The sequence below is a fragment of the Rattus rattus genome, chromosome 12 (assembly GCF_011064425.1).
Source record: "Rattus rattus isolate New Zealand chromosome 12, Rrattus_CSIRO_v1, whole genome shotgun sequence".
Classification (NCBI taxonomy): Eukaryota; Metazoa; Chordata; class Mammalia; order Rodentia; family Muridae; genus Rattus; species Rattus rattus.
In genome coordinates this window covers 76,280,395-76,296,327 of record NC_046165.1, presented here as the reverse complement: position 1 = coordinate 76,296,327, position 15,933 = coordinate 76,280,395, and the positions used below count along the sequence as shown (strand labels likewise).

The 15,933-nt window shown below is 44.6% G+C and overlaps 1 protein-coding gene across 1 annotated transcript; it reads left to right on the top strand.

Moving 5' to 3' along the window:
* The first annotated feature begins 4,606 nt into the window (after nt 1-4,606).
* Nucleotides 4,607-15,625, top strand: Cdkn3 (cyclin dependent kinase inhibitor 3). The gene is given in 9 exon segments (XM_032918038.1): nt 4,607-4,715; nt 6,681-6,763; nt 8,504-8,559; nt 8,984-9,028; nt 11,270-11,492; nt 12,972-13,003; nt 13,876-13,979; nt 15,431-15,452; nt 15,455-15,625. Coding segments are annotated over 9 exon segments (636 nt in total). The 5' UTR covers nt 4,607-4,706; the 3' UTR covers nt 15,517-15,625.
* Nucleotides 15,626-15,933: the final 308 nt, after the last annotated feature.

Below are 15,933 nucleotides of genomic sequence, written 5' to 3'. Positions count from 1 at the left end.
TTTCTGTCACTACCTCTTAACTTAATTTTGCTACTGTTATGTAATGTTAATATTTGATATGCACCTTAATTTTGCTACTGTTATGTAATGTTAATATTTGATATGCATCTTAATTTTGCTACTGTTATGTAATGTTAATGTTTGATATGCATCTTCATTTTGCTACTGTTGTGTAATGTTAATATTTGATATGCACCTTAATTTTGCTACTGTTAGGTAATGTTAATGTTTGATATGCACCGGATCTGATATTCAACCCCCGTGGGGTCTCGACCTGCAGGTTGAGAAGCACTGCTCTAGAGTAAGCAAGCTTAGGTCCAATGAATAAGATTGTAACTTGGGAGCCAGTTCAGATGGGGACAGCCCTCTGGAGAGACATAAACTATGAAATAATTGTGGATACTGACTAGGTAATATGATCACGGAAGAGGCTTTGCTATCTGATAGAACCATCTGAAATTGAGCCACTGTCTACACCTATACTTCTGACGTAGAAACCAGTTGTCACCAAGCAAGTGACATCCACCAGATGCTACACCTAAGTTGCTCTTGCTCTGATAAACCTGGTCATGTGGTTCCTGTGTGCGGTGGTTTGAAAACTCTATTAGGAGGTGTGGCCTTTCTGGAATAGCTGTGGCCTTGTTGGATGACGTGCGTTCATCCTTGTTGGATGAAGGTTTTCATGTTCAAGCTCTGCCCAATGTTGAAGAGACCCCCATCCAGGCTGCCGCAGAAGACAGTCTTTCCTGGTTGCCTTCGGATAAAGTTATAGAACTCTTGGTTCATCCAGCACCATGACTGTCTGGATGCTGCCATGCTTCCCGCCATGATGATAATAAACTGAACCTCTGAAACTGCAAGCCAGCCCTGTAAGGCTCCAAGTGAGTCTTAACTACCGGGAGACCCCCCAAGTGAGACACAAGAACGGAGTTCAATGCAAACACAAGAGGTTTATTTGTTGGGGTCGACCCTCAATCAACCCCTCGTGGCGAGTAACTAGAAGGTGACCCCAAATGTCTATAACAAGCAGTTTTTATACTTTTTAGGGGTACAGGTTGCATCAGGAAGGTTACAGCTTAAACTTATTGGCTAAGCATATTGACCTTTGAATCTACTGGATAGCAAGCATATGACATGCCTTCAAACTCTATCTGGGACCAGAGGGTCAGGTGACTCTCAGTCAGTACATTCTGCGGTTTCTCAAGAATGTCCTGCTCCTCCCGAGAACTGTGGGTGGAGAATGGAACTTGGCCTAGCCTTGACCCAAGACAGGAAGCTGGTACTTGGCCTAATCTTGACCTGAGGTGGTAGATGTAAGGCTGGCGAAAGCCCCTAGGGTCCTTCAGTCCCAATTAAATGTTGTCCTTTACATGAGTTGCCTTGTTCACAGCAATGGAACCCTAACTAAGACAATGTGAAAAAGTTTGCAGCTTTGTGCTAGAAAATCCCTAGAGTGCTGTAACTAGAGCTTACAGAGAGTCACTCTGGCAGAAGTGTAGTAGGTTGCAATCCCAAGGAAAATGCAGAAGGGGTAAGCCAGGCTTCTGAGGCTTCAAGGAATGAGTCCTATCAGAAACTAGGCTGAAGAGCATTTTTTTTCCTAGTTCCTTTTCCTCCTGCTATGATGGAATGTCCTGACCAGAACCACTTAAAGGAGAAAGGTTCACAATTAAAGGCCACAGTCTGTGTCACAGGAAGTCCTAATGGTAAAAAGCTTAAGGAGACGGGTCTTGATTTATCCAGACAGGAAACGGAGAAGCAGGAGAGAATTCTCTCAGCCGGCTTGTGCCCTCTAGCAGATCTGTAACTAATACCTAGCGCCTGACCTTTGCCAAAGAAGATCAGGTGATTGGAAAGCTTCAGTTCAGGATGTGGCCGGCATAGAAACGAGCAAGCATATGGCTTTGGAGAGGTGACTCAGACCTGTGTTCCTGCTGCCCTTACAGACCTGTGTTCAGTTCCCAGCACCCAACGGGGACAACTCACAATTGCCTGTGGGTCCAGTGAGTTCAAAGCCCACTTCTGGCCTTCACGGGCAAAAGGCATGCACATGGTACACATCCACGCATGCGCACACTCATATACATACATGAATTAGGAAGAAATAAATCTTCAAAAGGGAAAGAAGCTCAGGAGGACTCATTTCCTAAAGCCTATATAGACGTGTTGCATGAGCCACTTTTGTATTCACAGTGAGCAAAAAAAAACCTGGACTAGGCAACTCAAGGGAGGCTTTCTTCTGGCCCACTGTTTCAGACATTTCGTTGTGTCACACAAGTGGGTGTAGAGAAGCAGAATAATGCATTCAGTGGTGGAGAGGATGCTGGGGACAGGGGCACTGGTAGTAGAAAGGCGTCATATATCCCCAATGCCTGCCCTTAGAGACCTACTCTCTCAAATGAGGATTCCAGAGTCAAAGGAGACAGTTCCAGACATGCCCTCCTCAGAGTTACTAGAACTTCCCAAAATAGTGCCCTCAGCTGGGCTGACATCCAGGACATGACCCTGTGAGGGATATTTCAGACTCGAACAGTAGCAAATGCTTATGGGTAAGCAAGTGAGGCCGGATGCGGGGTGTGGTTTTGTGGGGTTTGCTGTGGTACCGGCTTCCCTAGGTCAGCTCCTCAGCCCACATTCCCAGTGCTCCCACCCCTGACACTCATGACAACCTTACTCCACACACAGGGCACTGCTTCTCATCACACCTCCTGTGTATCTTGATCGAGGCTCTTATGCATTGGTCTAGGTCCCACAGTGAATTTGTAGTAGGTGGTAACTAGTTCCCTATGTCGACTGCAACATCATCTAAGGAAGCAGACTTACATTAAAAGAGAATATCTGTAAAGTAGCATTTCTTGCTTTGTTGTTCTAGCTTAATCTTCGATTTTGGATATGAGCATTCAATATGGACAGCACAAATCTAAAAGTGTTCACTGACTACAGAAAATCCCAGTGGGACTCCGTGTTCATTTTGTCCACTGCACTAGCCTGTTTTATGTGTCAAGTTGAGGAAGGAGCCTCGGTTGAAGAAATGTCTCCAGGAGATCAGGCTATAAGACATCTTCTCAATTAGTGATCAGTGGAGGAGGGTCCAGTCCACAGTGGGCAGTGCCATCCCTGGGCGGTGGTCCTGCCTTCTATAAGAAAGCAGGCTAGCAAGCCAGGGGAAGCAAGCCAGTAAGCAGCAGCCCTCCATGACTGCTGCATCAGCTCCTGCTTCCAGCTTCCTGCCTTGTTTGAGTTCCAGCCCTGACTTCCTTTGGTGATGAACAGCAACGTGGAAGTGTAAGCTGACTTCCTCCCCAACTTGTTTCTTGGCCATGGCATTTCCTAACAATAAGGGAAGTCCTAAGCCATGCCCTGACCTGGCTAACGAAGCCCGGTGCTCAGATATTTGGGAAAGCATTATTATGAGTATGAGGGGGTGTAATTTACATTTAAGTTGGTAGACTTTGGGCAAAGCAGGTTGTCCTCCATAGTACTCAGCTGGAAGCCTGGAGACCACAAAAGATAAGATTCTCTTTGCACAAGGAGGATTCTTTGACTTACGGTTTTCACCGTTCATTTACAACACAGACTCTTTCTAGTCCCCCAACAATCTGCCTTTGAACTTGAACTATAATCTTCTGAGTCAACAGCCACTAACTTCTTACTGGATTTTGAACTCATCAGCATCCCCAAGCCAAAGGAGACCATTTTATACACATACACACACACACACACACTTCTATTTCTCTGGAGGACCATGACTACTTCAATTTCTAGGTCAAATCGTGCTATCTTCTTTACCTACTTACTAGCCCTGTGCCCACTGTCTTTGACATAAGGGTAACAGAGGAAACTTCTGCTTTCTTCAAATTTCAGGGTGGGTGGGGGATGGGGGTGAGGTGGGAGGTACACCTAGAGAGAAGATTCAGCAGTAAAGAGCATAATACTGCTCTCAGAGTTCAGTTCCTAGCCCCCAAATAGCAGGCTCAGAGCACAATTTTATTATTGACTGACTGTGTAGAAGCCTGCTAAGGGAGACCCCCCACACACACACACACCATATTTTATCTCCTTTTCATACAATTTAGCACATTTCTACCTCGTGAACTGGAAGGCTGATCTACACATTAACTTTTGTACATCCGGGAACAGTAAAGAACATTCAGCATCGAGTATGCCTATGTTCTTTCTTCAGTACTCTCCATAGTAGAAGTCCTAACTAGATATGACTTCAGTGACAGTTTTCACATGGACGCCTCCGATGCAGGGCTCTCCGCCACCAATCGCCACGCCCTTAAAGTTAAAATAATTTAAAAGAAAACCTTAAGAAAGCCGACAAATCTCCCTACCCTGCTATCATTCAGAAAATACTTCCAACAGTCTCCAAAGCGCTGAGCTTGTGGGGAACCCCTTCGCCCCGCCCCTTGCCACGTCCACGCCCCCAACTGGCGGAGGGGCGGAGCCCTCCAGTCAATCCATTTTCTTCCGGGCCCGCCTTCCGCGCGTCTTTCAAAGACTTCCTCCGAACCAATGAGCAGTCAGAGGCTGAGCCAGGCCACGGACTAAGAAACAGAGCGAGGATATGATTGGTTGCTAGAACGCCCCGCGCCACCTCCCACGCGAGCGGACCAATGAGCTGACGGTGGCGGGCTCGGCGCGGGCCGCGTCGTGGATGCTGTGAGGGCGGCGGCACTGGTTACTGCGTGTGGCGGCCCGCGATGAAGCCGGTGAGTGGGGCCGGCGGGACCCGGAGGATTCTCGCCGCTGAGGTAGACGCTGGCCGGCCTCGGCTGCGTTGCTGGGCGGCCAGCGGTTTGACTCGCCTAGTAACCTCCCTGCGCGTCGGGGAGGCGGAGCGGAGGCACTGCGGTTCCCTGACCGCCTGTGGGGGCTCATGACGGCCCTGCCAGAGAGGGCCAAACCATTCAGCTTGACAGCTCGGATGCAAAGGCTGTCACGACCTGGTTTGTGGGTGGCTTGATACCTCAGATGCGGAGGCTGTCACGGTCGGGTTTGTGGGTGGTATGGTGCCTCAGATGCAAGGCTGTCACGACCCTGTTTGTAGGTGCGGTCACGATAGCTACCCTCCCTCAGTGACCTCTTGGCACCGCATCCTGTTCCCCTCAGATTGTCTGGGCCTTGGGAAAGCAGGGACGTCTAGCCTGTTAGGATTTATCCACACCTAGCTGGGAGGGGTGGAGTGAATGGGTCACTCAAGCGTAAACTCTTGTTTATAGGAGAAAAGAAAAAGGGTCTTAGCCATGAGTTGGAAGCCCCGGCTGACCTATAGTTTCTACCTCACAGCTCATACCCTACTTAAAGGCTTCATTTGGGTTCCGTTGCGTTTTATACCAAAGAGCAATCCAAAGAAATCGCAATCTATAGCTTGTCAGTTGTCATCTGTCCCTCCAGCAAGACTAAAGCCAAGCAGTCAGGTGGCTACTCTTGCAAGCCCTGTGTCCACTGGGTCAGCTGTCCAGAAGAGGAAGATATCCGACCTCTGGTATAGAGGGATTGAACAAAGTAGAACCCACCATTTCCTCCTCCCGAGGTCTGCCTGCTTTCTGGTCTCCACCTTAGCACACAGGAGTCCATCGCTGCCTGGGAAGGGGTAGATTAGTCCCATTCTGGATTGACGTGGGAATCACTCGGCCACAGCATACTTTGACATTCATTAAAAATGATGGTTTTTTTTTTTTTTTACACGCTTACTGTTAAAATGTCTGATCTCAGATGGTTCCAACTAGGGAGTGGGGAAGAATATTTTTTTTTCCTTCCATGTAGAAATGCATCCAGAACTGAGTTACACCCGCTTAGATCAGAATATAAGGTCCATCAGAATTCCTGTAATCCAGTAATTCATAAAGATAAGGGGAGACTGGTTGTCTCTATGTCTACTCACTTGCTAGGCTGTATGGGGTTATTTTTCTTAGAAACGGGGTGAGCAGTGCTCACTGACTCTTGTCATCTCTACTAGAATGAATACAGAGTCCTCCACCCCTCCACCCATATGCTCTCTTGTGTTTTCTGTAGAGCCAACCTGGCCCTGTATACGATTGCTCTGGAACTTGAACCTTCGTCTCCCCACTGCTGAATCAAAGCTTTTGCACCATCGTACCTCGCTCAGCTCTTGAATTTTCACACTGACTGCTTTAACTTCCCAGTCTACCTAGAAACCTGCACTTTCTTCAAAGCTTAGCTCAATGGTCTCTGTCAAACCCTTCAGTGCTCCCTGAGTGATCAGTGATCCCTTCTGCTCTGCAGCACATGGTTTCTGCTAGTTTAACACTATCTTGCACACACCGCTGTCTCTCTAGCTATGCTGAAGGTAGACAGTGTACCACAGGGTCTTTGGGTCTTTGGAGCACACAAATAGAAGGTCTAAGACATGTTTGAGGTGGAATGGGCAAATCGTACTTCAGAATTGAGGAAAACCGATCCAGGATAAACTCAGGTGCCTTGTCTGATATTATCCAAGGACGTCCAACTCTACCCAATATACTGTGCTGTGATTAATCAGAGAGTCAACAGTAATAATCTATTATTGGTATTACTGATCTCTCTGATAGCCCAGATCAATGACTAAAAAAATTGCAAATATTGATTCAAAGGGTGTTTAATCATGGATCAGCTATGTGAAGATTACATGCAAATGTTCCTTTTAGTAATTTAACATAGCATTTCTTTTGAAGCCCATTTCAATACAAGCGAGCGAGTTTGATTCTTCAGACGAAGAGCCTGCTGACGACGAGCAGACTCCAATTCAAATTTCATGGTATGTCAGCACTTCAGTGGTGAGTTACAATATTCCATGTTACATCATAGTTGGGCAAGGTCAGGCTCGTAACTGAAAATACCAAGCATTTTCTGGGCCAGTTATAGAGTTTTAATCTTTAAGTGACTCTCTTACTCCATGATTTATTTTTATTATCTGATAGCAAATGAAACTACACTCCCCCCCCCTTTTAATCCTTTAGACATTGAGAAAATAAAACTCTTTGTAGCAGCAAGTAAACAAGAGGAAGATTTTTTAAAAATTATCTCCAACCAAGATTTATGTATTCTTTTAGAGTTAGAGAAACAGTAATGCCATCTGGGTGGCAGTGACACAGCTTTAATCACAGCAGAGAGGCAGAGGCAGGCGGAGCTCTGAATTCAAGGCCAGCCTGGTCTACAGAGAGAGTTCCAGGACATCCAGGGCTACACAGAAACCCTATCTGAACAAACAAAAAACAAAAACAAAAACAAAAACAAAAAAGCATCTGAAACAGTAATGCCCAAAATAGGATATTTAATAATTAATCACTAGGTTAAATCCTATTTAATACACAGAACTATTGGTCATGGTGATGTGTCCGTCAGTAGACCATGTAAAATAAAAGCCATATCATATAACTGTTTGCCCAACATACATGTCTTAAGGGAGAGAAGGTTCCTTTTTTGAGATCTCCATGCATTGTAGCAGGGGGCAGGTGCATGTCGGGACACAGGAACTCAGACCATGACTGTCAGGAAGAAGCAGGGTAGGATGGTAACATGAAGTAACCAGGGAGGGACATGCCCCAACATGGTTTCCAGTCAGCCAAGCGCTCTTCCCCACTCACCTTCCTGCAGTCCATTCTTTAGGTTCAGCACCTGCGCCTTACCAATCCCTTAGGTGGTTCTTAGTCCAGTCAGGTGGACCAACATCAATCGTTACAAAGTTTCTCATCAATCAATTCCCAAGTCATCTCTGCAGCCCGCAACTGAATCCCCATAAAGCCGCTCGTCCCCACAAAGCCAGCAGTCTTACCCAGTAACAGCTTACCTGTCTACTCATGCCCCAGCACAGAAAATACAATTCTGATCTCCCGAGGAAACACCCTTCCCCTCCACAGGAAGAGTGAGGACTGAGGATGGTCTTTTATTCTGTCATCAAATAAGCTCTCAGCTCCGTTCTAAACACAAAACTAAATCTAGTTCTCCACCCCAGCTCTTTTCCCATGATGGCTTTTCTCAGCTCATCTCCTGACACTCAGACGGGGAGCCTCTGTCCCTGGGGATTGCAAACAAGACTGAGTTCTAGAAGCCTGTTCCATTTTAATCAAAAGTATTGACAATAAAGGATGGTAGCCTGTTCTCTTCATATGAAATTATATCTATAATTCAGTTTTACCAAAAGTCTATGCAATCCTTCCAGCATCTCGAAACTGAGGAACACTGGTCCTAAGCTTTTGGGGTCACACCACAGGGTCACTGGGTCTTCCTGTAGAGAATCCAGGAGCCATTACCTTCATGGTAAAGGCTTAACTCGCTCATTTAAGATTTAATTGGCATTAAAGTAAGGACGGCCCCGTTTCTGTACTTTTACTGGTTCTAGGCCTCCTGTTCCCGTTTAACTATGGACTGGTGTTTTGTGACTGCTGTAAAACGCTAAAGCACCCTTCCTTACTCAGTGGCAGGCACTCTTGTTAGGTAGGCGTAATTTCCATTTGTGCAATTTTAAAAACTAAACTTTATACATTTTTCTTCGTAGGCTACCTCTGTCACGAGTGAATTGTTCTCAGTTTCTCGGTTTATGTGCTCTTCCAGGTAGGTGAGGACACTCGGGTGGCTTCCATTAATATGAAGGCAGATTGTGGTGAGCTGACAGGTGGCTCAGTGCACACAGACTGGTGACCTTGTCTTAGAGAAGCCTTCAGGAACACCTTCTGCATCCAGGGCTACACTTTTAACTCACCCAATCCAGTGAGACTTAAAGCCAGGCAGAAATGAGGTTGAGACCATGGCCAGGAGCTCCTGCACCTGGACCCCTTCAGGGAAATTGACCAATCTACACAGCTGTGTGTCTAAGAGTCTAGAAATTAATATGTACATTTAAAATGGAACCGAAACATGAATAGCCATGTAAAATGACTTTCTACAGTAGCTTGTGTGTGTGTGTGTGTTTAAATACGCTTTCTTATACAACTGCAAACTGATTGTTTTGTTTTTTTTTTACTTGCCTTATCTGTAGGTTGTAAATTTAAAGATGTTAGAAGAAACATTCAAAAAGATACAGGTAGGTTCACTCTGATAAAAGCCCACTACTGGTCTTGTTTTAAGCCTGAAACTGTTGAACTATATTCTCTTCTCAATATACAAAATGAAATCTTATGGCATTTCTAGCTGTGAACTCTCGAATGTGGAAAGGTATTGGTGATGAGCCCAAGGGCTCACCGTTTATTTATCTGAACACAGCTTTGTTTTCCACAGTCCTAGTTACACATACAAACTTTGATGACAGACTCTGTCTGTTTGAGGGAGAAAAGAGTGCAAGTAAGAAACCTGCACGCTGCAGTGCCCGTGACGTTGAACGCACTGTTCCTTGTGGACATCGCTGTAGTAGTTTAAATTAAACCCAAGCTGGAGCCTAGGGACCCGCCCTCAATCAGATGTAGAAACCAGCATTTGGGTGGCCAAGGCAGCATGAATCGCTTTCCTTGTTCACAGATGCTGACCAATAGTTTTTAAAGTCATAATACTTTATTCTACTCATTCTGGAATATCAATTAATATACTTTATTTCTTACCTATCAAAAAAGATGAGAAGAAAGTCAGGCATGGTGGCACATGCCTTTGACCCTAGCAAAGAGGCAGCAGATCTCTGCATTTAAGGCTAACATGGTCTATACAGCAAGCTTCAGGCTAGCCAGAGCTACGGAATGAGACCCTGTACCAACAAAAAGGACAAAAAGAGACTCACACTTGAATTGACCCTTGAGGAATTTCCAAACATGTTCTGCGTTAGGTATCCATACAGCGAGAGGAGATAACTTCCATGTTCCATTTGGAAGACATTAAGCTATAAGCAAATACTATTTAGATCATTGGTTCAAAACTAGTATTACACATTTTGGAATTTCCTGTTTATTTTAGGGGCTTTTATAAAAAGAAGATTCTAGTTTTTTCATTAACGTTTTTTTAAACAATGAAGTCACACATAGAATCCATTACATAGAACAGATCAAAACACTTGGTGAGGAAGACATAGAATGTCCCTGTGATATGTCCTCTGGAAAAGCCTGAAAACCACTGTATTAGAATCTAGCCAATGTGAATGGAGACATTATGACAAATTACTCCCTCTTCTGAAAGCTTCAGTAACCACATGTTCTTTTACAATTGTAAAAATGCACAGTTTAGGCCACATTCCCCTCCTTTCTGCCCTTCCTTCCTTCTCTCTTTAGACCCTTTCCTTCCCCCACATAATCTCAGTTCACTCTATTATATATGTATATATAATATATATTACATGTAATAGGAATATCATATATATGTACATCACACACATAGATATTATATTAAGATCATTTTGATCTTTATTTCTTTGTCTTTGAAACAATGTGTATGCTTTACACTTTAACTGCAAAGGCTCTGTACTTGGGTAGGTGAGTGTCCACAGTTGGGGCTGGGAATTATTTATTTTGCAATAATCATCCAGAATAAACAGTGCCATAAAGAAGGTTCAGAAGCTAAGAGAGGGCTCAGTGGCTAAAAGTGGGTACTGCTCTTGCAAATGACCAGCATTCAGTTCCCAGAGCCCACATTGGGTAGCTTATACCTGTAACCGCAGATCCTGGAGATCCAAAGCCCTCTTCTGAAGGCCACAGGCACTGCACACACATGAATATACCCCTATCCTGACGTACATTTATACAGTTAAAAAAGAAAATCATCTCTTTTAAGTTCTAGTATAAAATCCTATAGAAATATTTCTTGGTTCCCACTGTTAAAATGAAAAGAGCTAAACCATATACAGTTAGTGCAGCTAATGCCTTATTTTCTCAAGACCTGGTCCGTAGAAGTTAACCGAGGTTGGTGTGGTACAGTGCAGAACAGGGGAAGCATACGGGAGCTATAGCTGAAGACAATTTATGATACTTGCCTGAGTGTGAACATGGCTGATCCGGGGGGTGGGGGTGGGATTAAAAATAGTGCTATCTATTCCTTCTGAAGAGCTTAAATCCTAATTATTAAAGGCAGTATTTATTGCAAGGGAAAAGAACCAAGTTTTAATGCAAGAATATCAATACCGTCAGCCAATCCCGAAATTCATTCAAAAGCATTTTACTCATAAATCAATCTGGTTTAGTTCTAAGCAGCTTTTGTTTCAGGTACTTTCATTAGATATTTCATACTGACAAAGTTTCACTGGTTACTAGCTTGGTTGAAGAACGTAACTCCATATTCTCTCTCATGATCATATTTAAACGTGTCCTGTTTTACACATGCATCTGTGTGTGTCTTGGTCTTTTGGCAGAGGAACTAAAGAGCTCTGGGATCCAAGACGTATTTGTTTTCTGCACCAGAGGGGAACTGTCAAAATATAGAGTCCCAAACCTTCTGGACCTCTACCAACAATATGGAATTGTCACCCATCATCATCCGATCCCAGATGGAGGGACTCCCGACATTGGCAGCTGCTGGGAAATCATGGAGGAGCTGGCCACCTGCCTTAAAAACAACCGAAAAACCCTGATACAGTACGTTCTTCCCCGGATACCACACAAGCAACATGCCAGTCAAAATGACTCGAGTTGCTCTGCTGTCAGGACAGAGAGCTAACGCACCCACACACTTCCTGTTACCACACCTCAAGGGCATTGGCAACAAGCAGTGTTTAGAGTAGGAGTTCAGGCATTTTCCTTTCCTCTAGTCTCCACCAGTGTGTGGCATTACTCTTGCTCTCGTGTCTCCTAACTTGTCATCTCAGCCTGCCAGTTGTTTTTGGTAGCAAAGAAGTCACTTACTTGAACTTTCAAAGTTCACAGGAAAAAAAAAAAAATCCCTCATCAGTAAGTGGTCTTTTTAAATATGACTTCTATGGACTGAGGAGATAATCAGTTGGCAAAGTACTTGCCACTCAAGTGTGAGGGCCTGAGGTTGACCCCCAGCACCCATGAAAGAGCCTGGCAATGGTGGAGTCCCATAGAAAACAGCACACCCATCATGAGGTAACACAAAGGCAAAATTTCAGAATACACACCTATAGAGAATTTCTTTGTAAGTATATGCAAAATAGCATCAGATGTAGCTACTAAAAATTACAGACATTTAGACCCATTTTTCAAACAGACTCTAAACTTGTTTTTTCAAAGATCCTAAAGCAACCTGTATCTTTGCAGATACCAAAGTAGTTTAGTTTAGTGGGGCTCAGCAAATTCTACCCCAGCAGCCAGAATCCCCACCTGATGCTTAAACAGAAAAGCCTGGTGGATGGGTGATCCTGCACTGGGAGAATGCTTGAGGCATCTGATGGCTGGACGTTTCCTTATTTCCCTACGACATACTTTTGAGGATCTCTGAGGGTGGTTTAAGGAATGTTTTCCAGCTCTGAGAGTTGACTGTTGTTTTCCTGCAAGGTTGCAGACCTGTTGACATCTTCACAGTGCTGGGTCATGTCCACTAGCATTCAGAGGTTTCCTTCTCCCTCAAGCCTGTGTTCTAAGCCCTTTATAAACACTGCCTTGTGCAACCCTCACTCTGATATAGGTTCGGTTAGTAAGACTATTTCACAGATAAAAGGTAAGAAAGCAAGCTTGAAGACCTAGGCCAACATCAGGATTCGAGCCTCTCTCTTGTCCTCTGTGACTTGCTACCTTTGTGCTTGAGAGAGAGGAAGGATTATTGCGGGGTTGGCACTTGCTCCAGAACCACTCAGATTTACCGAGAAGACAGTCAGTCTTGATTCCTACTTGTTTAATGCCCTACTTCTCAGATGTGGGGCTTGGGTTCAGGAGTCACTAAGGCAGCCTTCTCTGACCCTTAGAGGAATTCAGAGTACCTGCCAACCTGGGTGAGCACACACTGCTTCAGGCGACTTAACTCAGCAGGGCTAATCTCCGCCTGCACACGCTGTACCTGGAGTTGGAGCGGTTAATAGCAGGCAGAGAGTAAGTCTTGAGTTGTAACTTAGGAGAAAATGCAAACAGACAAACTTCAAAACTCTCTTTGCCTTTCAGCTGTTATGGAGGACTTGGAAGATCTTGTCTTGGTAAGAAATATATTTTCACTACCTGTTTAAATTCAAAGTAGGCCAACTCCTGTTTGGGGACCTTATCTCACTTTTTATTTAAAGGAGAGAAAACACAATGTTAAGTTTACCAAACCCCAAACAAAGAAGAAGCAATAGCAACAAAGTAGTTATTTACTGGTGTTAATTTTAAAGTATGCTGCCAAGAAAAACAAACAAACAAAAATGCCTCACTGTAGTAATTATTATAAAACAGGATAAACAAGATCTAAATTAGCAATGTTTGTAAAAGAAAGAACATTGTCAAAATGAAAGACGGTACATAGGATGGGGTAGAAAAACTGCACAGCATGTATTTGGTAAGGGAATATACAACTCAGTATACGTAAACCAACGTGGCAATTTAAATAGCGAGCAAAGGATCTGAGTAAACATGTCCCCAAAATACGCATGCAGAAAGCACAGGAAACGATGCCCAGCGAGGTCAGCCTGCAGGGTGGCTGCGGTGGGCAAACCTGGCAAGAACTTGGAGAACCAGGAACCCTGTGCTGCTGCTGCTGCTGGACACATAAGACCGTGGAGCTGCTCTGCAAAGCTCTTCTTCCCCTCAGCCCCAGAGACAGTTACCGTGCCTCAGAGCTCCATACCCAGGAGAAACAGAGCACACGCACACAGGAACCAGTGAGCCAATGTTTCTAGCAGCTGGGCAGTTAGCATGAGCCCCGCTAAACTCCTAAGATCAGGTTAACTTCCAAGAATGCAGGGTAAAGGGTCTGTTAGTTCCTGTGCTCGCTGAATGTAGTTTGCTGCAGCAGAGGTCTGACTGACTATCAAGTCTGCAACAAAGTCAAACCAGTTCTTAACAGTCCATTATTTTTCTGTCATGTTCTCAGTAGCTGCTTGTCTCCTCCTATACTTGTCTGACTCAATTTCACCACAGCAAGCCATAGACAGCCTTCGAGATGTCAGGGGATCTGGGGCGATACAGACCATCAAGGTAAGAACCAGGCTGCTCAGTCTGCTACATTGGTGGCCTCTTTCAAATACAGTGTAGTGGGTGCAAGAGAGCCATGAGCTCAATTCCAAAGCTGTGGTGCGCACACATGTGCACACACACACACGTTTATCTTTTACACTTAAATAAGTACAACCCAGGTATGTGCATAAGACACCGAATTTTGAATAACACAGTGAAGATGATAAACTGCACTTTACTCTCAGGGCTCTGTGACTGTTCAGCCTCTGTCCCAGTCAGGACCTGCTGCCGATGCTCACACCCAGTCAGGAAATGGCTGCTCTAAACATTTTCCTGGGTAGATTTGTATCCCAAGAAATTTATATATCCTACTCTGCCACTGAAATATTGATGAATGCTATCAAGGCAGCACGGCAATACTTTACTGCCCGTTGCCATGGATATTGGCCCTTCCTAAACATTCTCCTAAACACTTGAAAAACAAGGCGTCAGTAGCATCCAGGCTGTGACAAATCACTTTACCACAGACCACTGATGGCACCGCGTGTGCGTCTCTCAAGTTCATTTCTTACTGTGGTGGGTACTGTTTCAGCTTTAGGTTGCCCTTAGAGTGTGTACTTAGGAACCCTCACCCTTGGCTGCCTGTTTCCCTGGGGTTAGGGGTCTAGTCCAAGTATCAAGAACTGAGACTTAGCAGTCAAGCAACCTGCCTCTCAGGTGTAAATACAGTCATTCATAAATAAACCTTACCGACCGATGCCCTTCTCTACGCAGGTTCTGCAACCAGAGCTCCCTTTATTCTGTTAACTGCAAATGCTTCAAACTTATAAGTTCCACTATCCTTTCAAAATCCAGTCAGACATGTATAAATTATGTATGTGTCACATCTTCCATGCCACCGAGAATGAAGGCCACTCTAATATGGGTGTTGGCTCATCACCTGGGTATTTCACCGCTAACAGGCCCTCACAATCTTTCCTAAAGAAAGCTAGCAGAACAGTTCATTATCAGGAGTGATGGCTGTCAGAGCTCTTTTGGAAAGACATTCAAATTTCAGTAAATTGCTTAAAGCATATACTTAGCATATCTATATAGCAGTGTTTGGTCTTTAAAATTTTTCGTTTATGAAAATTATTCCAAACAGACTGTCATCGAAAGCACCAGTCGCTCTTAGACTGTGTCACTGTCGTTACAGAGAATGGCTCCTCCGTATTCAATAGGGAAAAAGCATGAGCAGAAAGTAGGCCCTTCCACACCAGGCAGGAGATTCACTTTGAATCTTAGTCCCAGCAGCCAAGGAAAGGAGTCCACAGAATCCTGCCCCTCACACCTCCTGCCTCAGCCAGCATCTCCTCCTCCCCTTCCCAAGTCTGACTGAAGGTTCAGAAGCTTTTGATTCTTAGCTAAGTGTGGAGCCTACTCCAGTCCTAGTTTTCTGCAGTGTATGTCAACATATCTTTACTCTTTTTCAGCAATATAACTATCTTCATGAATTCGGGACAAGTTAGCTGCCTATCAGTCATCAAGAGATTCACTGTCAAGATCTGTGTCCAGATAAGGAAGAGCCCAGACACACAGCCGCAGCTGAAGTTCCAAGTTCTCTAGTGTAATCTGTATTGGAGTGCTACTGCCATCCTGAACATAAATGTTATGTGCAGACTTCTAAAGCTTTGAGTCATGAATTCATATGAATTCTGTTATGTCACAGCAGAGGGCAGCAGAGTTAGTACGCAGTTGTCCTCCTAGACATACCAGGCTGTTCTATCTTAGCTAGAGACAACGCCAGGGGAAGGAAGATGAGAAATACCGAGGTGTCGCCTTTTACCACACTTTCCTCCTCTGACTATCACCACTAGGCATGCGCCACAGTAATAAGAGTGAAGTGTTTGCTTGTGTCATGGTAGCATACACCTTTAGGACTCTGGCGGAGCTCTGAGTTCAAGGCCAGTCTGGTCTACAGAGCAAGTTCGGGATA